Below are 21,882 nucleotides of genomic sequence, written 5' to 3'. Positions count from 1 at the left end.
CAAGCGCGTCCGGAACCGAAAACCAAACGCGTCTCTTCAAGCTGACCTCAACGCCCACCGTCCCCTTCCTTCTCTTCTCTTCTCTCGAGGTCTACCAAGTGCTGGTCTTCCCTCTCCCTCTTCCTAATGCCCCCTTCCTCCCCTTTGAACCCCTACACCCACCACCCTCTCTCCTCGCCCACTTCTCCTTCGCTCCCTCCTCGGCAGCATCAAGAGGACGTCCTCTCCCGTCGACGCTCCTTCTTCAAGCACCAACCCTCCACCCGCTCTTCTTCCTCCTCGCCTTCCTCCTCCACGCACGGCTCTCCTTCTCTGAACCATCCTCCTACTACAGTTTCGGATGCGCTCTGGAGGGATCGGTTCAAGAAGAAGTGCGACGATCGAGTCCTGAGGGACAAGAAGGAGAGAGAGAGAGAGAGAGCGAGGAGGAGGAGGAACAGCTTGGACCGGAGCAGCGATACGAACGGGGAGGATGACGATATGCGTATGGATCAGGAGGAGGAGGATGGAGACGGGGAGGAAGAGGAGGATGAGGGGGAGAAAGAGGTGAGGTCTTTCAGCTCGTTTGTAGCAGCTTCGTTCGTTCGTTCGTCGAAGCTCACCAATCCCTTCTCCTTCCCTCCTTTCTTTTCTTTCCTCCATCACCAGATCTTCGCACGCATCATCCGCTCCCAGCAACGCAAGTACTACGAACGAAGCAGTTTGGCAGAACCGTTACATCGCACAGGCGACTTGGATCGTCTGCTAGAAGAGGAGGAACAGGACGAACCACCTCTTGGGATGGAGTACGACGACGACGAGGAGGAACCGCCGCCGTTGGAGCCTGAGATAGATCCAGAGTATCTAGAGTATCTACTCAGTCAGAGATCTCGTGAGTCCACATTCTCCCCTTTCCTTTTCTCGAAGCCAATGGAGCTGACTCTCTCCGTTCGTTTTGGTTCAAAAGAAATCGAACCAGACGACGACCCTCAGCCCTCCTCTTCCTCTTCCTCTCCTCCTCTCCAACCTCCCGCCTGTCCAGCCTGCCCTTCCCACCCTCCTTTATCCATCACTCCTCAAGGCGGTCTAGTCTGCTCGTCCTGCTCGTCCTCGCTAGCTCCAGCCACGGCCGCTCAGATCGATCTCGCTTGGAACGTCGAGGGAGCTCATTCGGGGCGAGACGAGTGAGTTCTTTTTCTCTCCGCTCCCTCGTAGGGTTTGAGCTTTTTGAGCTGACTTTTTGTTGTGTGGGGTGGTCTCAAGGCCTCTCTCGCATCAACTGGTACTGGTTCTGTTGACCTCGGAGGATGGGGAGACGGCGTTGGAGGCGAGGTGCGTCGGGGAGGGTTGTGCTTGGGCGAGGGCGGTGGAGATCTAGTCCTATAGTCCTAGTCTTTCTCTGGGTACGAGAACGACGACGTGTTTAGTTCGGCAGTGTAACGACTTTGATGAACCCATATTTTCTTCGAGAAGTCGAGAACAACAAAAAAACTCGGCTTCTCTGCGCGACGCGTCCGAGCTCACCTTCCGATCTCCTTCCTTCCTTCCCACGCGCAAACACCCACCATGTCCGCCTCTCCTCGTCCCTCCACACCTCCTCCTCCCGCTCCCGCTCCCGCTCCAGCCTTCGTGGACCTCTCCAACCTCTTTGACTCCCCCACTCCTCCTCGACCCGCCCGACCTGTCCAGCAAACGAACCCTCTCTTCTACTCTGCTTCTCCCTCCGCCTCTCCTTCTTCACGTCGAGGAGGTTCCCCTCCTCCACTAGCAGCGAATGGATCTTCTTCTTCTTCTACCACTCTCGCTAAGGCTATGAACCTGTTCGACAACCTGGACGACGACGACGAGGAAGAGGAAGAAGGTCCTCCGAAGATGTATGGCCGCCAGCCAGGAGGAAGGGAGGAATCGCCCAATCCGTTCGCTTCCCTCTTTGAGGAGGGTGCGAAGGGCGGTGGAGAGGATGGCGAAGGGGAAGGAGAGGGTGTGAAACCTGTTGCGAAGAGGGTGATGCCTAAGATTGATGCGGCTAGGTGAGATTGAGACGACTTCCTTCGAACAAGAAGGGAAGGAAGGGAGATGAGCTCAACGCCTTCCTTCTTCTCCTTCCTTTCCGCTCTTCTTTCTCGCTGATCCTCCTTCTCTCGGTTCTCGTCCAGGCTCCTCGGACCCAACGGTCTCCCAGCTCTCATCAAGGTTTCCAAGGAGATCAAGTTCAAAGGGAAAGGACATGAGGTTCGCTCGAGCTCGACGACGCGTGGAGAACGAAACGAAAGCTCACCCATCTCCTTTTGGTTTGTTTTTTTCGGATTGTTTTCAAGACCGAGGATCTCAAAAGTCTCCTAGGTCACTACACCCTCTGGGCTCATCAACTCTTCCCGAAAACAAAGTTCAAGGACACCGTTGGGAGGGTGGAGAAGGTCTGCAGGGAGACGAGGATGTTGGTGAGTCGTCTCTGTCTTCTCTCTTCTCCCCTCTGTCTTCCTTTTCTCTCTTCTCTCCCATTTCTTTACTCATCAAAGCTGAACCTCCTTTCGTACTGGTCTCGTCGACTACTAGAACGCCCTCTCCCAGTTCAGAGACGAATCCCAACGTCCCCTCCTTCCAGCTCTCTCCCCTCCTCCTCCCGAATTCGACTTCCCACCCGCCAACTCCCCTCGCAGAAACCAATCCAAATCCCGCTCTCGTTCCCGTTCCCACTCCCCATCGCAGAACCAACGACCCACCCAACGACGCCGAGTCGTCTCGGACGACGACGAAGACGAGGACGACGACGAAGACGAGGACGACGCTCTCGCTGCTGCTGAGAACGACACCCAGCGAGCTCGTCCAACTGCTGGAGAAGAAGAGGACGATTTCGACATGGACGCGATGATCGCCGAAGCTGAGGCTGAGGCGGAGGCTGAGGCGGAGGCTGCTCAGAGGGAGAGTGGGACGACGTCGAAGCCAACGTCCAGGACGACGACCGAGGAGGACGAGTTCGGGGAGGACGATTGGGCAGGGTTGGATGATTTCGATATGGAGGCGTCGATGGCGGGGGCTGATGCTGGGAAGGGGAAGGACAAGGCGGTGGAGGGAGACGATGCGTCGAAGAAGAAGGCAGCGGCGGTTGTGGAGGACGAGGAGGATGAGGACGAGTGGGCTGCTTTCGATGGGATGTGAGGCAGGGTTTATTTATGCTGTATGTCCCTTTGTTGTTTTTGTTACGATTTCTACGTTGCTGATTTGTCGCTTTCAGGGTTTTGGAAAGGAAAGGAAGGGAATGCGCATCTGGAAAAAGGGGTGGTGGACGCGTTGAGGAGGAAGGGTCGAGGTCGAATGGAACGCGTTCCTCTTTCTGGGAGGAGTTTCTCTTGCTGCTCGAAACAAGATTACGAAAGAGCCTATACTTTCGATGAGAGCGTTTAAGATACAGTGGATCGCTCATTCAATGTTGTAAAGAAGCGTCGTTGATATTACAGAAAAGATAAGACACGTGTAACCAAGACTCTCTCTCCCGTCTCGTCAAAACAGAACTGACAACTATTACCTCCTTCGAGGATCCCTCTCCCTCTCCCTATACCTATCATCGTGCATCGGCGGCGGCAGCGGCAGCGGAGGAGGGTGAGGAGGGTACGAACCCCTCTCCTCCCTCCTCCTCGGATCCTCCCTCCCTCTCATCAACATCCCCCTCTCATCCCTAAACATCCTCTGATCCCCCACCTCCATCATCCTCTCGTCCCTCATCTGCGGAGGAGGAGAACGAGCCGAAGGAGGAGGAGGTCCCGAAGGTCTCGTCAACTCCCGCACAACGAGATCGATCTCCTGCCTTCTCTCCCTCCACGCTCCCCTCGCTTCCCGTCGGATCTGGATGAGCGCTCCGAGGACGCTCGAGCGGCGTTCGGCTTCGTCGATGGCGAGGCGTTGGTCTTCGAGAGCGTTGTGGAGGGTGGTGAAGAGGTGTTCGAAGGAGTGGAGGACGGAGGAGGTGGTGGGAGGGAGGGAACGCGTTCGGTTCGAGAGGTCGAGGGAGTTGGTTTGGTTTTGGATGCGGAGGTTGATGACGAGCTGGTGGATAACAGAGAGAAGAGGGTATTGGATGCGTCAGTGAGATCGTGAAAAAACAACGAGAGAGGGAGAGAGAGAGGGAGGGCCGACTCACCTGCGACTGATCCATCATCCCCGAATCCAACACGTCCAACACGTCCAGAACGAACCCTCTCCTCTCCTCGATTCCAACGTCGTTCCTCTGTAGCACCGCCTCCCACTCAGCTACGTCGTCTTCAGCCTTCGCTCGCACCCTTCTCGCGTTCTCCAAAGCTTCCTGCTCTCGAAGGATCGACTTCCCCAGATGAGCGACGGCGAGAGACCAATCGGCTGGATCTCGAAGGACGAGGGAGAGGCGGTCGTGTTGGTCGTCGAGGAGGACCGAGCTGGCTTTGAGATCCGTGATGAGACGAGTCATCTCGGCGATGGTGGTGGGCATGGAGAAGGAAGGTGGAGGTGGAGGTGGAGGAGGAACATCGTTTCGGTAGGACGGGGCGGGAGGGTTGGACGCTTGACGAGGAGGGAAGTTGTTGTTGCCGTTGTTGTTGTTGTTGTTGTTGATTCGAGGAGGAGGGTTGTAGACTGCTGATGACGACGATGGAGCGAGAGTGGTCGTATTGACCGCTGGAGGACGACCGTTGACGCCTGCTTGTGGGTACGGCGAAGATGTTTTCTTCCCTTTTCGAATTCGGTTCCCTGGTCCAGGAGGGAAGATCTCTCGACCGATGAGGAACCGCTCCGAGGGCGTCATCTCTTCGAGAGGTTTGGGGACAACCGGCTTGGAAGGACGAGGTGGCGAACGTTGGACGTAGGAAGGTCGAGCGGCGACGGGACTTCTCGACCTCGACTGACGCGTCCTTGAATCCTGACGATTCGCTTGACCGGATTGAGGAGTCGTCTCGACCTCGAAGTCGTCCTTGAATTCTTCCAGTCCTTCTCCTTCTGATCCAGCGTCGTCGTCGAGGCTCCGTCCGGTGAGAGCCCACTCGGGGAGGAGAGGGAAGAGGGAGGCGATCGTCGCTGGGACGAGGCGACCGATTTCGTTGTGGGCGAGTCGAAGGGAGCCTTGCCATCCCTTCCAGACTTCACAGTCTCGAGTTTCGGCGTAGGCAGAGGGGAGAGTGACGGGTTTGTCGTCGAGCCATTGGATGGCTTCGTCGGTGGTTTGGGGATCCGAGAAGGAGACGATGGCGAAACGGTCGTCGAGAGGAGGGATGGAGATGATGTCGATGGAGGTGCTGGAGAAGCGAAAGATAAGGAGATCAGTCAGATCGAGGTCTCAGAGAAGGGAGAGGAAAGAACTTTTGACTCACAGCTGTCCGAATTGACCGAAGAGAACTTCGAGATCTCCAGGCGTCGCAGTGTCGGGGAATCTAGAACGAAAGGCGATCAAAATCGAGTAAGAAGTCAATATTAGAGCAACAGCGAGGCCACTGTTCTGCCCTCGATCTAAAAGGGAAGCTCACCTCGCAACAAACAACGATCCAACTCCAAACGTCAACGAGTCATCCTTCGGCGCGTCGTCGACCTTCCCTTCCTCCCCAACCTCTCCCTCCTCCCCTCCACCTTCCTTCTTTGGCACCGTCCTGGATAGAATGACCGGCATGTCCTTCGGACCCTCCTCAGCTGCTGATGCTCCTCCTGGAAGCACTCCACCTCGTCTCGCCAACACCGTCGTCGTCGATCCTGCGACGGCTGTTCGATCTGCCAGTTCGTTTCCGGTGATTCCGACGTGACCTGGGATCCAGACGATGGAGACCTTGACGTTCGGGTGGAGAGTGAGGGTTCGTTCGAGGGTGGAGATGAAGAGTTGGGATTGGTAGCGGATTCCGGAGTCGCTGTGAAAAAGAGAAGACGCGTCGAGACAGATCAGCGATTGTTTCGTTCGAAATCGATACGCATTCGGAAAGCCGATGGAAGCGCTTTCGAGAATGAACGTGAGAGACGAAGGTTGAACCCACAGCAAGGTGATAGCAGCCTGCGAATCCGAAAAGATCAACAACTCCTCCTCCCTCAACTTCCCAGCACTAGCGAACGCTTCCAAAGCTTTCCTCATCCCTCCCATCTCCGCATCCGTAGGATCGCACATTCCCAACTCCTCCCTGAGTTTCCTTCCAACCGTCCCTTCCTGCTGCCCAGGCGTTCGAACCCACTCGACCGCTGCTCCCCACGCCCATCCGTTCTTGAAAGACCCGTCGGAGTAGTAGATCGCTGCTGTCGACTTCTCGAGCAAGCGTTTGTGCATGGAGATGGCGTCGGATTTCTTGGTGGCGATGAGTTTGGTGATGGGGAGTTTGGTGGGGGAGGTTTCAATGTCTGAGAAGCGAGAGAGAGAAAGTGAGGTTCAGGGTTGAGAAGACGAACGGGATGTGAGAAGAGAACAGTGAGACGAGAAACATACAGTGAACTCTCGTCATCAGCCCAGCAACAACCTTCCAGACCGGCTCGTGAAGAGTGTACTTCTCGTCTGTTCACAGCGAAAGATCGAAACGAAGGAGGACCCGACGGTCGAGTCAGCACTCTCCTCTCCTTTCTTCCTTCGAAGCTCGAAATCCGCAACTCACCCTGATACAAAGCATGCCTCAAGTTATCCTGAATCGTCCCGCTAGCCGACTTCTTGCCCTTCCCCTTCGCACCAGCCTTCGCTACCTTTGGTGCTCTTGGTTTAACAAGACCGATCTCGAGTCCCACTTTCGGAGGACCAAAGATCGTTGATGGTTGGCGAGGGTTGAGGTACTTGCTGAGATCGTTCGAGGGTGTTGTTGCGGGTAACGATGCTAGTGCTGGTGCTGGCGGAGGGAAGAAAGGTAGGGTAGGAGGTGGTGGTCGAGCGAGAGTAGGTTGAAAGGGAGGGAAACCACCGGGAGGAGGAGGAGGAGGAGGACCGCCTAGGAAAGGAGGCGGAGGCGCGCCTGCGAAGAGGGTTGGAGGAGGTGGTGGTGGAGCACCGTTTGCTGGATCAAAGGGGGTCTGGAAAGGTAGAGTGGGAGGAGGCGGACGTGGCGGAGGCGCGTTGAGAGCGAAAGGGTTGCTGGAAACGGGAAGAGTTGGAGGAGGAGGTGGGAGTCGAGGTAGCGGATCACTGTTGGCAGGAGGTGAGGTATGGAAGGAGGATATAGCGTAGGGTTTTGATGGGTCGTATTCTTCTTCTGCGTCGGCCATGATGGGCGAGGAGACGAGGGTATCTGAGAAGAGAAAGGGAAAGAGGAGGAGGGGGATGAGGGAGGGAGAAGAGCGAGGAACGCGAGTCAGTTTGTCGTTATTTCTGCACAGATTGACTGAGAGAAGTGTTAACAGTCGACGAAGGCAGAGATTGCGAGCTCGATCGAGGTTAGAGCGAGGCAAAGGAAGGGGAGAAGGGAGGGAGGAAGGAGGAACGGCCTCGTGAGCTCGAGGAACTTTTTTTCAGCTTCGGATCTGAGCTCTTCCTCGAGAGTTGAAGATCTGTTGAATCAAAGAGCAAGAAGGGTACTAACGAGGTGAGTTTTTACGAGCTCGGTGAGCTACAGCTGTCAATGAAGGGGCTTTAAGGGCAGGAAGGAAGGGACGAAGATCTGAGCTCGTCCGTTTGTTGAGCTCGAGGTTGGTCCGGTTGAAGGAGGTCGACGAGGAGCTTGGTTGTCGAGGTGAAGTTTCAAGGTATCTCGACTCGTGAGAGCTTCGGATGTGAGAGTTCAGAGAAGTAAGGACGGGGGAGAAGGCGGGTCGCGAAGGGAACCAAGAAAGGAAGAGCAAGATGGAGGGTGGGAGGAGACTTAAGTTTGGGCCGCTGGCCTTGCTTTCTCTCCTCAACCCGTCATGGCGTCTCAGGGAGCTTTCTACGAGTTCTATAGAGGATCATCGTGAGCTCGTACCAGCACTCACATACGCCGAGTGAGAACAGCGCTGACTCGTCTCTTCCGTTCTTGTAGGATCGGGACTGCCCTGACCGACTCTCTCGACGACCTCATCCAAGCTGGACAGATCACTCCTCAACTCGCTATGCGAGTCCTCGTACAGGTGCAGCCCCTGCCTCTTCGTCTCCTCCTCCCCGATACCTTCCTCTTCTAGAGAGAGCGTAAAAGAGAGAGAAAGAGAGAGCGGCAGAGGCTGAACCTACTCCTTCGTGTTTGCTTCCTCCCTCCTCCTTCCCTTCCCTTCCCTCCCTCCGCCTCCTCCAATCTCGCCCTTTTGCGACGCAATCAGTTCGACAAGAGCTTGGCCGAAACTATCGCTAAGCAGGTCAAGAACAAGACCGTCATCAAGGTCAGTATTCGTCTCTCTTTTTCGTCGAAAAGCGAGAAGGGAAGGGAGGGAAGGAGGACGTCGAGCTGACCGATCCCTCGTTCCTCCTCCTTCTTCCTTCCTCTCTTCTCACAGGGAAGTCTGAGGACCTACCGACTTTGCGACGATGTCTGGACGTTCATCATTAAGAATCCTACCATGAAGACGGAAACTACCAGTGCTGGAAACGGGTGAGTTGGACGTCCTCTTGAACCGACGTGGTGGTGGCGAAGCGAGGGGAGGAACGTTCGGATGCGAGCCGTGGACGAGCTCTCGTGCTGGAGACCTTTCCTCCCAGTAGGAGTTTTTGGATAGGGCTGGAGAAGGATTCGAAGGGAGATCAGCTCTCTGGAGTCGTCTTGAGAGATCAATCGAAGCTCAGGAACGAAGCTCAAGTTCAACTGACTCCTTCCTTCCTCTTCCCCCCTCCTTACCTTCTGCTCTTTCAATCCAACAGAGGAGATATCATCACCTGCGACAAGCTCAAAATCATCGCTTGCAAGAACGGAAACGCCGATCCGGAAGCTGCCAGCTCGAGTCGAAGGTGATCTGCCTCCTCGTCGACTCGCCTCGTCCTTCGCGTTCGTGCCCTCTCTCTCCTTCTCTTTCTTCGACCCGTCCCTAAGTCTGACCATGCCTCTCTCGTTTGTACACACAGCTCCTTCTCGGTTCCTTCCATCCCTCACTCGCCTTTTTGCATCTCGTCGTTACCTTCCCTCCCTTTTTGCTTTCCAACCCAGCCCGTCTCGTCGCTTCGTTTCGTTCCCTTTCTCTCTCTCTCTCTTCGTGCGCCATCCTTTTGCTTCTCTCTTCGCTTCACCATCACTACCAAGTTGTATCCATGCCCACTTTATCTTCGTCCCTCTCTCTTCTGTTTTTCTCTCAGCTTCTTCAACCAAACTCGAGTCATCTCATCGTTCCTCCTCCTCATCTTCCTCCGGGAACTCTACATCCTCTCCCTCTTCATTCTCCCCATCCCCATCCAGATCCACACTCCCATCCTCTCCTTCATCGTCCGCGTAGTCGTCTCCTGCTCGTTCCAGATCGTAATCCCCTTCCTGCTCGCCTCCGACCTCGTCGTCGTAGGTCGGACGCTCGTCCTCCTCTCCGCCTTGCAGCACGCCGTATTCGTCCGAGATGGAGAGAGAGGAAGGTCCAGAAGGGGTTGGGTTTGAAGAACGATGCTGGAGGGTGAGTTCTTCGATTTCAGACGTGTCTGCTGGTTCGTTGAGAGGCGTGGGAGTTTGGGAGGAAGGGAGGGAGGAGGAGATGGAGGAGGGTTCAGGTCCGGATTGAGCTGGAAGGGTTGTTGGTTCGCGTTCCGAGTTTGAAGCGAGGATGGTTTGAGACTGGGAAGGCATAGTGGTGTGCGCGTGATGAATCCTTTGTAGATGTATTGGATGGAGGAAGCAAGATGCAGTTGAGGGAAGGTGAGCTCAAAGAAACAACCCCGACGTCACTTTCTCGAAACCGACCTTCCCTCGCCTTCCTCTTTTTCCCTCAAACCCTCACGACCTCAACAAACCTTCCGAACCAGAATGTCCCCCAAATCAGCTCTCATCCTCCTCGCTCACGGATCCGAGGAAATCGAGTTCACCACCGCTTACGACCTCCTCGCTCGAGCTGGAATCAAGGTCACCTCTGCCTCGGTCGGAGAGGTCGACTCCCAGGGAGCCATCAAGTGCAGCAGGGGAGTCAGGATCTTGCCGGATGTCAAGTTGGAGGATTTGACTGAGGAGGTGAGTCCGCTATCCCTCTCTGGTTCAAATTTCGAGAAGGAGCGAACAAGAACGAACCAGCGAGGAGAAGAAGAAAAAGAAAGGAAAGGTCGAGCTCACCCTCTCCCATCCTTCTCCTCCTCCTCCCCTCTCCTCCTCTCCAGAAAACCCACTCCTTCTCGGTCCTCCTCATTCCAGGTGGAATGCCCGGAGCCACAACCCTCGCTTCTTCCTCTCTCGTCCAAGATCTCGTCAAGTTCTACTTTGGTCGCCTGGAGACCGTTGTCGCGATGATCTGTGCTGGCCCTCTCGTTGCGCTGGAGAGTGGGATCTGGGAGGACAAGAAAACTTGGATTCAGGGCAAGATCAGGTTGACGAGTCATCCTAGTGTGAAGAAGAAGCTGGAGGAGAGTGAGTTCTTGAGTTCTTGATTGTTTTGGGTCGAGTGGTGGCGAGAAAGGGAGAGAGGTGGAAGAGAACGGAGGGAGGGAGAAGATGGAACGAGACGTCGCTGACTGCTCCTATTTTTTTCCTGATGTGTGTCTACCAGAGTTCACCTACGTCGAGGAAGATGTTGTCGTTGATGGAAACCTCATCACGAGGTTCGTGTTTCTCGTTGCTCGTTCTTTCTCTCGTTGAGCTCATCCAACTCGAGCTGACAATCGCCTCTTGCCTTTCTTTCCCTCTCACCATCGTCCACCTCCTCCTCAACAGTCGAGGTCCTGGAACTTCGATCATCTTCGTGAGTCTCTTCACCTCCCTTCCTCCTCGTCGAAACTCCTTCTCTGACCTCCCATCCCGCTCATCTCCTCCTTCGACGCGTCTCTCTCCCTTCTCTCAGTCCCTCGCCATCATCAAAGCCCTCCTCGGAGCCGCCAAGGAGAAGGAGATCAGAGAGCCTCTGATGATTCCAGCTTAATAATCTCTCGTAATTATCTCAGTAACGCATGTTGTTCGATAATGACCTCTTCACGAAGTCCTCGAGCTCAAGAAATAGAGCTTCAGCGGGACGACCGAGAAGGAGGACCACCTATACTCACATCTCGAAACTCTCGGCCATATACGTAGAGAGATCGAAGAGGTCTTCGATCAACCATCGAAAAGATGTGGGCGAGGATCTCATTGAGGAAGGAAGGAAGGTCGAGCTCGTCGTGCACTCACTCGAGAATTGACATCTGCCTGGGAGCAAAGATGAGAAAAGGTCAGCTTGCGAAGGTGACGGCAAGGATAGCTTTGGAGAGATTCCACTCACTGCTGATGTATAGACGCTGGTCGCGGTCGAAGGGGAACCGACCTCCCACTTTCAGTTCCTCCGACGACCCCTCTCCCGTCGTGCTTCTCCAACTCTTCCGCTCTCCTTCTCCAAGCAACATAGAGAAGGAAAAAAAATGTATCAAAAGATAGTGGATAGAGTCTACTTAAAGTCCGTGTATCGTATGTATTGAGGCGACCAGCGCTCTCCTCCCTCTTCCTTCCGTAGATCTAATCCCCCTTGTTCTCTCTCCTCACCCTCGAGAACATCCCCACCTTAGGATCGGTGATGAACCTGTAAGTGACGTAAGGCCAGGACTCGTGGGTGACGAGGTGCGAGTAAAATTCGGGAGCGAGATCCTTGACGGCTTTGAGACGCGTCCAAGGGATGTTGGGGAAGTCGTGGTGCTCGCTGGGGAGGAGGAAGAGAGGGAGGAAGGGGAGGTTAGCGAGAGAGGTTGAAATAGAGGAGAGGGAATGGAGGATGAAGGAAGAACGAACTTGTGGTATCCGACCTGAAGAAGAGAGAAAAGTTGAGAGGGAGACGTCAGCGGGAGGAGAAAGGACGGCAACGCGTCCGAAAGAAGATCGGGGAGAGGAGACTCACGTTGTAAGCGAAAACGTTCAACCACCCGTAGTAGCTGTAAGTCTCCTGCAGTCCTCCTTCCTCGAAAGCGTAGTGCTCGGCTGATTCATTTCAAACCCAAACCCACGACGCGTCAGTTTCGTCTCTTGTTCTTCCCTCCCTCCCTCATCGCTCCTCGACTCACCGATGAAATGCCCAGCCAGAGGGTGCAGACTTCCAGCCATGAAGCTACTCATCAGCAGGTAGATCACAGGGTACCAAGATCCACTGCCCTTGACGAGAGCGTAGTTGAAGGAAAGGACGACGAGATAGTTGAGAGCATGGTAACGAGTGAAGGCTCCTTGGGAACGGATGAAACCGGGTCGGAGGGCGTAGAAGAGGATTTGGAAGATGCTGAAAAGAGCGAAGAGAGGAAGAAGGGTTAGTTTTCGGGAAGAGGGAGAGGAGAGAGGGAGGAGGAAGAGAGAAAGATCGACTGACGCGAAGAACGTCTTTCCGGCGACGTTGTTGAGGCACATGGCCTCGAATTTGCAGGGCATATCGGTATCGACCATGTCCTCTCCCATTCGCTTGTGGTGCTCGATGTGGTATTTCTGAAAATTTGAGCGGAAAAGTGGAACCATGAGAGGTCAGCTCAAGCTCTCCCTCCCATCTCTCCTCCTCTCCTCCGTTTCCAAGCTCACTCACCTTGAAGACGACACTGTAAGGCACTCCAATCCCCAGGTTCGCCGTCATAGCCAGCAGTCTGTTCTTCATGACTCCCTTGAAAGCCAAGTTGTGGGTGATCTCGTGGATAGCCAGGAAGAGGTTCTGGTTGGCTGTCCCTCCAATGACATAGGCTGCGAGGACGAACTTCCAGCTGAACGGGTGGGTGTTTCGAAGGAGGAGAGCGGTGATGATCTGAAGGGAGACGACGGCGAAGACGAGGTACTTGGTGGTGCGAGTATAGCCCATGAGTTTGGTGATCTGAGCGAGGGAGCGACGAGAAGGGGAGGGAAGGTCAGCTTCGAGCTCGAAGGAGAAGGAAGAGATTGGAAGAAACGTAGGAACGGGAAAAAGAGAGCAGGTTGGTACGCTGTATGCTTATAGAGACGTACCTCAGGATGAGCTTTGAGGATCTCAAGTCTCCTAGATCGATGAGGTTCCTCGGTCATAACCCAGAGGAAGTCGGTCTGTTCCAAACCGTAGACTCGAGAGTGCTCGTCGTCGTCCTCTGTTCCTCCTCCCAGCTTCCCTGAGTTATCCTTCTTGATCGCTCCTGGTACCGATCGCTTCCTGAGAGAAGCCTCCGTAGTCGAAGAGGGTGCGACTTCGTCTGAGCTCTCCTCTGTACCGTCGGAAGGAGGAGACGAAGTCGAGGAGGGAGGAGAGGGCGAATCGGCACCGCCAAAGAGAGAGAAGTCTGAAGAGAAGAACAGAGGGAATAGATAATCAGCTCGATGAGAGTTTTGTACAGTACACTTCGAAGAGAGGTACAGACCTGTTGGATCGAGAGTCTTGACCATGGTTCGAAGGAGCGACGAGCTGAAGGGAGAGGGAGGAAGAGGTAGCCGGAGTCTCGATGAAAGAGGGAGCCTGTAGAAGGAGAGGAATCGAGGCGGTCAGTCACGATTGCTTCTCTGTTAGACGAAGGACTCTTATGCTCACTCTGTAGGCCTTGTCTGGGTATCGGAAGGAGAAGAAGAAGGAGAAGAAAGTGGCCGTTTGAGTTGACCTCGAGCTCGACTCCCATTTCCGCGAGGTGGTCTGGGTTTCAAGAGAGCTCGGCCCTTTCCTCCTTCTCCTCACACAGTCACTCTCGTGTGAGGACTTTCTGAACCAGATCAGTGAGTTTGACTTGCTTATCTTATCCTCGAAGAGATAACACCGACGAGGCGCAGAATCTCGCCGGCGAGGGCGAGAAGAAGAAGGGGAGCTCAGAAAGAAATGAAACGAAGCTGACCTCTTCCTTCCTTCCCTCTCGTTCAGCCCTCGCCCTCGCCTCCCGCCCTCCTCCCGTTTCATCTCGCTGGCCCTCTTTCGGACTTTCGAGACTTCCCTCTCCATCGTGTCTGCTTTCTTCTTCAAGTCGTCCTCTTTCAGCGGTCGAACGGTTCTCCTCGCTCGGTTCAACTCCTCGTCTTCCCTCCTCCCTCCTCCCCACCCTGTCTCTCGGCTTCATACTTCCTCCGTTAAAGAACCTCACATGGAATACTTCGCCAAAGTCTTATCTCCGAGAACGGTCGATTCGGAGCCGTCGCTCGTTATCCGGTTCCCGACCTCCCAGTACCTCTTCAACGTCGGAGAAGGAACCCAGAGGATCTTTCAGGAGACAAACACGTCTACAAAATACATGGAGGGAGTCTTCTTGACAGGGCTGAGTACAGAGGAAGCGGGAGGACTGAGTGGTGAGTGCAAGGTTTTACTCCTCCGAGGGTTTGGCTGGGCGAGAGTTGGAGGGGAGGAGACGTCGAGCTCACCTCTTTTGTTCCTTTCTTTTCGTTTTCGTTCGTTCAGGGATGATGTTCACTCTCGCCGACAAGAACTCTCGTGCCATGACGATTGTAGGACCGGAGAATCTGTCTCATCTCGTTTCCTCCATGAGAGGTTACTACAACAGGTACAGCAGTCCGGCTCTTCTCCTCCTCCTCCTCCTCCTCCCCACTGACTCCTTTTCCCTCTCTCGCTTTCTGTTCTAAATCAAGATCCGACCTCTACCTCAACCTCATCGAACGCCCTATCACAACTCCTTTCCCCGACGACGCTCCAATCTTCAAAGACTCCCTCGTCACAGTCTACTCCGTGCTCGTTAACCCTCACGCTTCCTCCCTCGAAAACGACACCGAACCTCCTCGGAAACGGAAACGATCCCTCTCCCCCTCAGCAGCACCGATGGAATCCGAAGAGGACGTCGATCCAGCTCGTCAACTCGAATTCCTCCAAGTCTACCGACGCGAAGCTCTCCTCCGCATGTCCGCCCATCTCTCTCCCTTCCTCGCCGCCCCTACCAAAGATCCTCGACCTCTCGATCCTCGGCTACCCAACCCTTTCCTTCTCCCTCCTCCCTCTTCCCGTAAACTCTTGCCGCCCGACACGCACAACACCCACCTCCCTCGACCTCTCGTCTCCGTTCCTCTCGACGCTCGGTTGTGCTACATCGTCGTTGGACCTGTGAAGCGAGGCAAGTTTATGGTGGAGGCAGCAGATGCGTTGGGGGTTCCGAGGCAGCAGCGGGGGCTCTTGGCTGGCAAGGGAGAGAGCGTTTGGGTGGACGACGAGACGGTGGAGGGTGGGAAGAGGGAGGTGACGCCGAGCATGTGTTTGGGGAAGGAGATTCCTGCTTCGGTGAGTCGAAGCTACTTCGTCTTTGCCGGCCTTTTGTCGTCGAGGAGAAGGGACGAGAAGGGACCGCAAAACTGACCTCGAGTTTTGTCCTCGTCGCGTTCTCGTTTTCGTTTCCTTCTCCAGGTCACTCTCGTCATCGACTGTCCGTCACCAGCTCACATCGACCAACTCGTCTCGAATCCTATCTGGGACAAGTACCGAGTCGCCAACGAGGATGGAATCTACCCCGTTCACGTCGTCTGGCATCGATGGGGGACGTGGGAGAACGACGAGAGGTATCGGACGTGGTTGAACTCGTTTGGACCGGATGTTCACGTTCGTCTCGTCCTTCCTTTCTCTCTTCCTTGTACACCTGGACCGTCGAGTCTGATGTCCTTCGAGCTGCTGACGCTCGTTCCTTTCCGTTCTTCTACAGCATCTTTCCGGAGACCAAAGCATCCTCGGCAACCCCACTGTCTTCAACTCCGCCGCTGCTACGTCCGTCAACCTCTCCCTTCTCGACCCCGAGATTTTCCGTCGACAAGACGCTTCTCCTGGTCCCTCTGGAGTCACTCGTTCGTTCCATTTCTCCCATTCCTTCACTTCCCGTCGCGTCTCGCCCACCTCTCGTCTCGACGCGTCTTCTGTCTCTCCTCCTTTCTTTCCCAGACTTATCTCCCTTTCTTTGCCCGCTTATTTCGTTCGTTCTACAGTTCCACCAAACCACTATCCTCTCAACACAACCCAAACCATCGATATCCTTCCTCGACAGCCTCCCGCTTCGCTCGACGCTCCTCCCAAAGGGGATCCGCTCGTTCGGATTCCCGTCTCTTCCCAGTCTATCGTCGCCTCCGCTGCTCTTTCGACCACCGAGTTGGAGAGGAAACTGGAGGGAACTGTTCCCGCTTTTGTGGAGGCGTTGAAGGAGGCCAGAGAAGCGATTCGGTTGAGAGAAGGGGGAGAGGGCAGGGAGAAGAAGCCCGGAGACGATGTAGTGATCACGACGTTGGGAACGGGGAGTTCGTTGCCTAGCAAGTACAGGAATGGTTAGCCGGCTCGCTTTTCGTTCTCTCCTTCTCTTTCGAAGCGCTAGTTCCGTCGTCTTCGTCTTTCCTCGTCACTGACGTTTTTCTCGTTTGATCTCCCCTTTCATTCCTTCTTTTCTTCCTCTCCCAGTCTCATCGACTCACGTTCTCGTCCCAGGACACGGTGGGATCCTCCTCGATTGTGGAGAAGGAACGCTCGGTCAACTTTCGAGATCGTTCGGTTCCGCAGGTGTCTCCGAAACCCTCAGGAACCTCAAGTTCATCTTCATCTCACACATGCACGCCGATCACCATACGGGACTAATTCGACTGCTTTCATTGAGGAGGAAGGTGATTTCCCTCTCACTCTTGAAATTCTTGTCGTTTCTCAAACGGATTCTCGAGAGACCCGTCGACTGACTTTCGTCTCCCTTCCTTCGTCGTTGGCTTCTTCCCTTACAGGTCACCGAACCCTCGAACACACTCTTCATCGTCGGTCCTGATCGGATCCGAACCATGATCTCGGAGACGCAAGAGTTCCAGGAGATGGGATACCATCACGACCCTTCGCAAAGTCAACTCCAGTTCGGAGCTTGCTTTTGCCTGCTCCCTACTTTCACCCTTTCGTAAGCTCTCACTCTGCCTTCTCACTTCGATCCTTCATCTTCCTCTGCTCGAAGTAGGCTGACTGGTCTTCCTTGCCTTCCTTTCCTTCGTCGCGCGTCGTCAGACCCGCCGGCGAGCAGATCATGTCTCAACTCTACGCCTCGACCGGGATTCGAAGCCTCAAGACTTGCCTCGTACCTCATCGAGGAACTCAATGCTACGCCGTCATCATCGAGCACCAGGATGGATGGAAGTTGGTGTGAGTGGACTCCTCCTTCGCCGTCTTTTTCTCTCCGCCGTCTCGTTCCTCTCGAGCTCACGTTCCCTTCTTCTTTCGCTTCCCACAGCTACTCCGGAGACACCAAACCTTCCGAAGCTCTCATCGAGGCCGGTCAAGACGCTACGATTCTCATTCACGAAGCTACCATCGGAGACGACACGCCGGAGGAGATCTCGTCGGTGCACGAGATGAGGAAGTTCGCTTCGGAGAACGACCTCCCTGTTCCCGAGGCGAAGCTTCTCGTGGAACTAGCTGCTGCGAAGGGACATAGTACTTTTGCTCAGGCTATCAGTGTTGGTCGAAGGTGAGTTTCGACTTCTCTCAGGTCCTCGTTCCCGTTCCCGCTCTCCCTCTACGCCTCTCGTTCTCTCCCTTTTGTCCATCGCTTCTCGGACTGACTCCTCTCTCTCCAATCTCTTTCTCTCCAACCTCTCAACTCACCAGGATGCACGCCCAAAACCTCCTCCTCACCCACTTCTCCCAACGCTACCCCAAAGCCGTCTCCATCACCATCCAACCGCCTCTCCCCTCCGCCTCCCCTCGAGCCCACCAAACCGCTCAAACCCAAAACGTCGGTCTCTCGCTCGATCTCATCCGGATCCCGATCGGATCGATGTGGAAGATGGCTCTTTTCCAGCCCGCTGTGGAGGCGTTGTACGCGACTTTGCCGGACGAGGAGGACGGGGAGGAGGAGGTGAAGGTCAAGGCTGTCGTTGCTGGTGCTGGGGCTGGGGCTGGGGCTACCGGGAAGAAGGGTGGGAAGGAGAAGAAGGAGAAGGTCGTGAAGGAGAAGGGGGGTTCGAAGGGAGGAGGAGGAGGAGGGAAGAACGGGAAGAAGGGAGGGGAGGAGGCGAAGGTTGACGTTGCCGTTGCGGTCGAGTCGACTCCCGTCGTCGTCGAAGCACCACCCACTCCTTCAACCTGAAACCTCTCTCTCCCTTAGATCAGTAGAGCTCGGCAGCCCGAGCTTCGAAGGGAACATCTAGATCACTCTTTCACTGCTTTCCTTCTTCCTTTCCTCTCGAGAGTTCGCCTCCCGCTTTCGTTCCCGTCGTCTCGTTCCTTCGTTCAAAAAAGGGGTCATCTCTGCAGGTACGAGCGTTTCACGAGTGTCGTATCGAAAAAAAAAACGAGAAAAGAGACGATCAAAAAGACCCTAGTTAGCACAAAGGAAAGAGAGCGTAATGAGCAAAGGAGAGAAAGAACGGGGGCGGAAACGAACGAACGGGACTTCCGAATCACGTCGAGCGAGAAAAGTGAGATGAAGAGGGAAGTTTCGTCGTTCGAAGAAGAACGAGGAAAGCCGGCGAAGGGAGAGGAACGCGCAAAAATGGTGTTACATTTACAAGGTCGATAAGCGCACGTAAAAAGCAGAAGAAAGAAAGAAGAGGGGAAACGAAGAAGCCCAAAAGAACGAACTCGAACGAGACGAGACGCGGACGAAAAGGGTGGGTATGTTATGTACGGGAACGCAACGAAATGAAACGAAAGGCATGAGGAGACGTAATCAGCAGGAAGACTAGCTACTAGTTTGTAAGAGAAGGGGAACGAGGGCATGGTCCGAAGCTAAAAGCGGGAACGAGGGAAACGAAACGAAACAAGTACAAGAAACTGAGGAAGCGACGACGACGACGGGAAAAAAAAAAAAAGCTGGAGGGAGCAACTGAGATAAACGACTGAACTTTCAACTACTTGTATGCACGAAGCGAGGATACTACTCGACCATATCATCTACACTCTCCCTCCTCCCAGGATCGACGAAAGCAGCCCAATCGTGCGAGGTGTTGTTGTTTCCTCCTCCCGCTCCTCCCACTCCGGTCGCAACGACACCCCACCTCTCCCTCGCTCGACCTCTCTCCTCCTCCTCAGCACTAGCAGCTCCACTCCCGCTGTTGGACATGGTCGGACTGGGATCCTCCGACGCTCCCGTCCAGCTCTGGAACATCATGCTCGGAGACGAAACGGTCGATCTCGGCGTTCCTCCGTTGGCTGCTGAAGCTGCTGTGGAGATCCCCTGGAGCTGCTGAGGGGAGTCCGCGGTGGACGAGGGAGGAAAGGTAGGGAACTGGGGGGATTCGGAGTGGGAGAAGGAGTAGGAGTAGGTTTGCTGAGGCATGTTGAAGTGGGACTGGGAGCCCGACGCGATGGGGATGAGTTGGTTGGTGATGGGATCGGTGGTGAACTGCTGTTGATGAGTCTGGTGTTGCTGGAGGTGGTTGGAAACGGAGGATGGTTGGTGACCAAACATGTCTGGAGGGGAGGAGTGGTGGGAGGATTCATCGGAGGTGGATTGGGAGGAGTGACGAGATTGGGTTTGGGAGAGGAGACCTGCGAGAGCGGATTCGAGCTCGGCGGTTCGTGCTGATTGGGCTTGGATGATTTGATGGAGGTATCTGAGTTTCGAAAAGAAAAGCAGGAGTCAGCGAAAGAGCTTCGAAGCGAAGGGAAAGGAGAACGACGAGGAAAGAGACGCGACGCACCGGATGTAATCAACGCTCTTCTTCAACACGATCCCCTTGTTCGGCTTCCCATCCGGTCCGATCGCATTCCCACCTCCCGCCCCCCCACTCTTGCCCTTCTTCTTAGGAGGAGCCTTCTCCTTCTTCCCTCCCTTCTTCTTTGGCGCCGCCTCCTCCTCCGGTTCCTGCTCCTCCTCGTCTTCCTCCTCCTCCCCAACCACACTCATCATCTCCACTCCGAGGTTGGCGCCGAGAATGTTGAGACTGGACGAGGTCGAAGCTTTGGGGTCGAGGAGGCATTCGGGAAGGAGGGTAGCGAGTTCCGAGATCTTTTCGTTGATGACATCTCGTCGACGACGTTCGACGGCGTTGTGAGATTCTCGTCGTCGTCGTCGTTTCTCAGCACTGGGACGTTCGAAGGAAGAAAGAAGGAGACAAGAGAGGGAAGTCAGTGATAGGCTCGAGCGGAAAGGGAGGAAAAAGGAGAAGACAGAAGAGAGACTGGAGACTGGAAACTCACGCCTTCGCGTCCGCGTCCATATCGTCATCTCCCTCCGGCGACTTCCCACCAGCCTTCAACCCCTCCGCAACCAGATCCACCTCCTTGATCTCAGGCGAGTAGCTTCCTGAATCTCCAAACACGCTCTCCTTCCCCTCGACCAAGGGCAGCTCCCTCCCATCTCCTCCGTTCGACGACGGCGAGAAGAACCACGACGGATTCGCACCTCCTCCCTGAGCGATATCGAACGCTCCTCCTCCTCCTCCTTGCGACTGCTGAAGATGAGCCGGCATGGACGAGGCGTGAACTGAAGAAGGCATGGCGAGGAGACCGAGTCCTCCGGACGTGAGGGACGACGGCGAGGGAGCGACGAGTCCAGACGAAGACGCTCGTCGACCGTGAGGCGCTCCTGCGGCTCCGAGGGAACCGTTGAATCCTGGAGGAGGTGGCGAAGTCGCTCCCTCTCCTTTCCTCGAAGCTCGAGACCTCGAACTCATCGCCTTTCCTCCTCCTCCCGTCCTGACGGAGCTTCGACTCCTGGATCGGATCGACGAGGGAGGAGCCGAGGGGAAGCCTGCCGTCGTCGAGAGCGAGACGGACGTTGCTGGACTGAGGGGAGAAGCCGAGTTGTGACCGTGGTAGCCTCCTCCACCGAGGGACTGGTAGCCGTTCGGGTTGCTCTGGTCGAAGAACGAGAAGTTGGACTGGTGGGAGAAGGTCGTTGTGGACGAGGGTTGCGAGTGAGGAGAGGAGTTTTCGAGCGAGTGGTTGAGGAGGTGTTGGTTCTGGAGACCGTTCGAGGACGCGTCGTTCGAAGAGTGATGTCGACTGTTGGTAGGGACGGCGGCGGTGGATGACGAGGGAGGGTTGGGTTGGAACGAGAATCCGTTGTTGTTGTTGTTGTTGCTGTTCGAGTTCTGAGCTGGTGCTGAGAAGGCAAAGTTGCTGAAGGGAGCTCGTCCTCGTTCGGCCTCATTGTTGTTGCTGGGGTTGTGGCTGCTGGTGTTGTTTTTGAGGGATTCGATGAAAGCGGTTCCGCCGACGAGGGAGGACAGGGTTTCGTGGAAATCGAGGGAAGCCGAAGGGTTGTAGTGATGGTAGGAGGAGGACGAAGGAGAGGTGTATTTGTGAAGGTGAGAGAAGGACGAGGAGGTGGCATTGGAGGAGGGATGAGCGATGTGAAGACCTGCGAGGGAAAGAAAAGAAGAGGAAGTCAGTTCGAGATTCAAAGAGGGATCGTCGTCGCCCAAGGGCCAGCGATCGAAAAGGAAAGTGGGTTGGATGACAGCCGAGTAGGCCGAGTTCGGCTCTATACAAGAGGGAGAGAACACGATGGGGAGAGGGAGAAGGAAGGATCTCGAGAAAGGGCGCCGACCTCCTTTGTGAGATGGATGGATTTGAAGAGGGCTAGCGAGGAGAGGGAGAGCAATCGAAAGAGCCGACGTCGTCTCATTCCTTCCTCCTTCTTGCAAGCTCAGAGGAAGAAGAAGAGAGAAAATCTTCTTCGTGAGCTCGAGAAGGGTGAGAGGGTCATCCCTCATCTCTGGAGGAGGGAGAGTAGGTTCTCTTCCAACTCTGCGAGAGAGAGAGAGAGAGACAGGAAGCCTGGCCCCTTGATTGGAGAGAGAGGAAGAAGGTCGCAGGAGTCCGCTCTGTCCTCCTCTTTCCTTTGAGCGATCCCTACTAATACATCCAAACGTAGAAAAAAGAGAGAAGAGAGCACTCACCGTTAGACCAGAGATTGTCCTCTCCTTCTGGAGGTTGAGAGGAGGAGGAGGGTTGCTGGGTCGAGGAGGGATTCCCCGAAGGAGGCGAAGAGAGAGGGATGTTGAATCCTTCCTGCTTCACTTTTGGGTTCGTCCTAAGAGCAAGAGTAAACAGAACAGGATC

The 21,882-nt window shown here is 55.1% G+C and overlaps 9 protein-coding genes across 9 annotated transcripts; 5 read left to right on the top strand and 4 right to left on the bottom strand.

Annotated features, from left to right (window-relative positions):
* The first annotated feature begins 35 nt into the window (after positions 1 to 35).
* BDY24DRAFT_383633 (uncharacterized protein) lies at positions 36 to 1,638 on the top strand. Its single transcript, XM_076639696.1, has 4 exons — positions 36 to 546; positions 649 to 871; positions 947 to 1,163; positions 1,243 to 1,638. Exons 1-4 carry the CDS (start codon positions 127 to 129, stop codon positions 1,355 to 1,357), a joined length of 975 nt encoding a protein of 324 aa, XP_076498239.1. The 5' UTR covers positions 36 to 126; the 3' UTR covers positions 1,358 to 1,638.
* BDY24DRAFT_383631 (Chromosome segregation in meiosis protein 3) lies at positions 1,526 to 3,208 on the top strand. Its single transcript, XM_076639695.1, has 4 exons — positions 1,526 to 2,009; positions 2,136 to 2,211; positions 2,298 to 2,420; positions 2,536 to 3,208. Exons 1-4 carry the CDS (start codon positions 1,546 to 1,548, stop codon positions 3,136 to 3,138), a joined length of 1,266 nt encoding a protein of 421 aa, XP_076498238.1. The 5' UTR covers positions 1,526 to 1,545; the 3' UTR covers positions 3,139 to 3,208.
* A 293-nt stretch (positions 3,209 to 3,501) lies between these two features.
* BDY24DRAFT_413756 (uncharacterized protein) lies at positions 3,502 to 7,164 on the bottom strand (the record flags this gene model as incomplete). Its single annotated transcript, XM_076643219.1, has 7 exons — positions 3,502 to 4,023; positions 4,118 to 5,240; positions 5,316 to 5,375; positions 5,469 to 5,840; positions 5,964 to 6,318; positions 6,404 to 6,469; positions 6,567 to 7,164. 7 exons carry the CDS (start codon positions 7,162 to 7,164, stop codon positions 3,502 to 3,504), a joined length of 3,096 nt encoding a protein of 1,031 aa, XP_076498237.1.
* A 636-nt stretch (positions 7,165 to 7,800) lies between these two features.
* On the top strand, positions 7,801 to 8,813 carry TOA2 (transcription initiation factor IIA subunit gamma; the record flags this gene model as incomplete). Its single annotated transcript, XM_076637347.1, has 5 exons — positions 7,801 to 7,844; positions 7,914 to 8,001; positions 8,188 to 8,247; positions 8,362 to 8,443; positions 8,728 to 8,813. The coding sequence occupies 5 exons, from the start codon at positions 7,801 to 7,803 to the stop codon at positions 8,811 to 8,813; spliced, it is 360 nt and encodes a 119-aa protein (XP_076498236.1).
* A 363-nt stretch (positions 8,814 to 9,176) lies between these two features.
* Positions 9,177 to 9,626, bottom strand: BDY24DRAFT_413754 (uncharacterized protein; the record flags this gene model as incomplete). Its single annotated transcript, XM_076643218.1, has 1 exon — positions 9,177 to 9,626. One exon carries the CDS (start codon positions 9,624 to 9,626, stop codon positions 9,177 to 9,179), a length of 450 nt encoding a protein of 149 aa, XP_076498235.1.
* A 6-nt stretch (positions 9,627 to 9,632) lies between these two features.
* On the top strand, positions 9,633 to 11,345 carry BDY24DRAFT_282046 (class I glutamine amidotransferase-like protein). The gene is made up of 5 exons (XM_076636977.1): positions 9,633 to 10,004; positions 10,148 to 10,394; positions 10,534 to 10,585; positions 10,698 to 10,725; positions 10,825 to 11,345. Exons 1-5 carry the CDS (start codon positions 9,804 to 9,806, stop codon positions 10,900 to 10,902), a joined length of 606 nt encoding a protein of 201 aa, XP_076498234.1. The 5' UTR covers positions 9,633 to 9,803; the 3' UTR covers positions 10,903 to 11,345.
* An 11-nt stretch (positions 11,346 to 11,356) lies between these two features.
* BDY24DRAFT_440025 (sphingolipid delta(4)-desaturase family protein) lies at positions 11,357 to 13,559 on the bottom strand. Its single transcript, XM_076644487.1, has 9 exons — positions 13,468 to 13,559; positions 13,301 to 13,395; positions 12,918 to 13,222; positions 12,508 to 12,786; positions 12,301 to 12,413; positions 12,005 to 12,213; positions 11,842 to 11,921; positions 11,736 to 11,749; positions 11,357 to 11,646 (listed from the first exon to the last, which is right to left on the bottom strand). Exons 2-9 carry the CDS (start codon positions 13,323 to 13,325, stop codon positions 11,466 to 11,468), a joined length of 1,206 nt encoding a protein of 401 aa, XP_076498233.1. The 5' UTR covers positions 13,326 to 13,395; positions 13,468 to 13,559; the 3' UTR covers positions 11,357 to 11,465.
* A 1-nt stretch (position 13,560) lies between these two features.
* Positions 13,561 to 17,959, top strand: BDY24DRAFT_433932 (ribonuclease Z family protein; the record flags this gene model as incomplete). Its single annotated transcript, XM_076644136.1, has 12 exons — positions 13,561 to 13,646; positions 13,789 to 14,207; positions 14,317 to 14,419; positions 14,505 to 15,144; positions 15,268 to 15,459; positions 15,560 to 15,698; positions 15,837 to 16,169; positions 16,300 to 16,499; positions 16,611 to 16,774; positions 16,879 to 17,013; positions 17,102 to 17,338; positions 17,479 to 17,959. The coding sequence occupies exons 2-12, from the start codon at positions 14,006 to 14,008 to the stop codon at positions 17,957 to 17,959; spliced, it is 2,826 nt and encodes a 941-aa protein (XP_076498232.1). The 5' UTR covers positions 13,561 to 13,646; positions 13,789 to 14,005.
* Positions 17,960 to 19,625: 1,666 nt separating this feature from the next.
* Positions 19,626 to 21,615, bottom strand: BDY24DRAFT_383611 (uncharacterized protein). Its single transcript, XM_076639694.1, has one exon. It carries the CDS (start codon positions 21,531 to 21,533, stop codon positions 20,010 to 20,012), a length of 1,524 nt encoding a protein of 507 aa, XP_076498231.1. The 5' UTR covers positions 21,534 to 21,615; the 3' UTR covers positions 19,626 to 20,009.
* Positions 21,616 to 21,882: the final 267 nt, after the last annotated feature.

This window comes from Mrakia frigida (genome assembly GCF_051309035.1).
Source record: "Mrakia frigida strain ATCC 22029 unplaced genomic scaffold BDY24scaffold_9, whole genome shotgun sequence".
Taxonomy (NCBI): Eukaryota; Fungi; Basidiomycota; class Tremellomycetes; order Cystofilobasidiales; family Mrakiaceae; genus Mrakia; species Mrakia frigida.
This window is presented reverse-complemented; position numbering and strand designations above follow the sequence as displayed.

Bases quoted from the DNA above. Each gene is read 5' to 3' on its own strand.
- BDY24DRAFT_282046 (XM_076636977.1), top strand. From the start codon at position 9,804: ATGTCCCCCAAATCAGCTCTCATCCTCCTCGCTCACGGATCCGAGGAA. The intron at 10,005-10,147 runs GTGAGTCCGCTA...CCTCCTCTCCAG, and splicing joins TGGAGGATTTGACTGAGGAG to AAAACCCACTCCTTCTCGGT. The intron at 10,586-10,697 runs GTTCGTGTTTCT...CCTCCTCAACAG, and splicing joins GATGGAAACCTCATCACGAG to TCGAGGTCCTGGAACTTCGA.
- BDY24DRAFT_383631 (XM_076639695.1), top strand. From the start codon at position 1,546: ATGTCCGCCTCTCCTCGTCCCTCCACACCTCCTCCTCCCGCTCCCGCT. The intron at 2,212-2,297 runs GTTCGCTCGAGC...ATTGTTTTCAAG, and splicing joins TCAAAGGGAAAGGACATGAG to ACCGAGGATCTCAAAAGTCT. The intron at 2,421-2,535 runs GTGAGTCGTCTC...GTCGACTACTAG, and splicing joins GCAGGGAGACGAGGATGTTG to AACGCCCTCTCCCAGTTCAG.
- BDY24DRAFT_383633 (XM_076639696.1), top strand. From the start codon at position 127: ATGCCCCCTTCCTCCCCTTTGAACCCCTACACCCACCACCCTCTCTCC. The intron at 547-648 runs GTGAGGTCTTTC...CTCCATCACCAG, and splicing joins AGGATGAGGGGGAGAAAGAG to ATCTTCGCACGCATCATCCG. The intron at 1,164-1,242 runs GTGAGTTCTTTT...GGTGGTCTCAAG, and splicing joins GCTCATTCGGGGCGAGACGA to GCCTCTCTCGCATCAACTGG.
- BDY24DRAFT_383611 (XM_076639694.1), bottom strand. From the start codon at position 21,533: ATGAGGGATGACCCTCTCACCCTTCTCGAGCTCACGAAGAAGATTTTC.
- BDY24DRAFT_440025 (XM_076644487.1), bottom strand. From the start codon at position 13,325: ATGGTCAAGACTCTCGATCCAACAG. The intron at 12,414-12,507 runs GTGAGTGAGCTT...TCAAATTTTCAG, and splicing joins CTTACAGTGTCGTCTTCAAG to AAATACCACATCGAGCACCA. The intron at 11,922-12,004 runs GTGAGTCGAGGA...GAAATGAATCAG, and splicing joins TCTGGCTGGGCATTTCATCG to CCGAGCACTACGCTTTCGAG.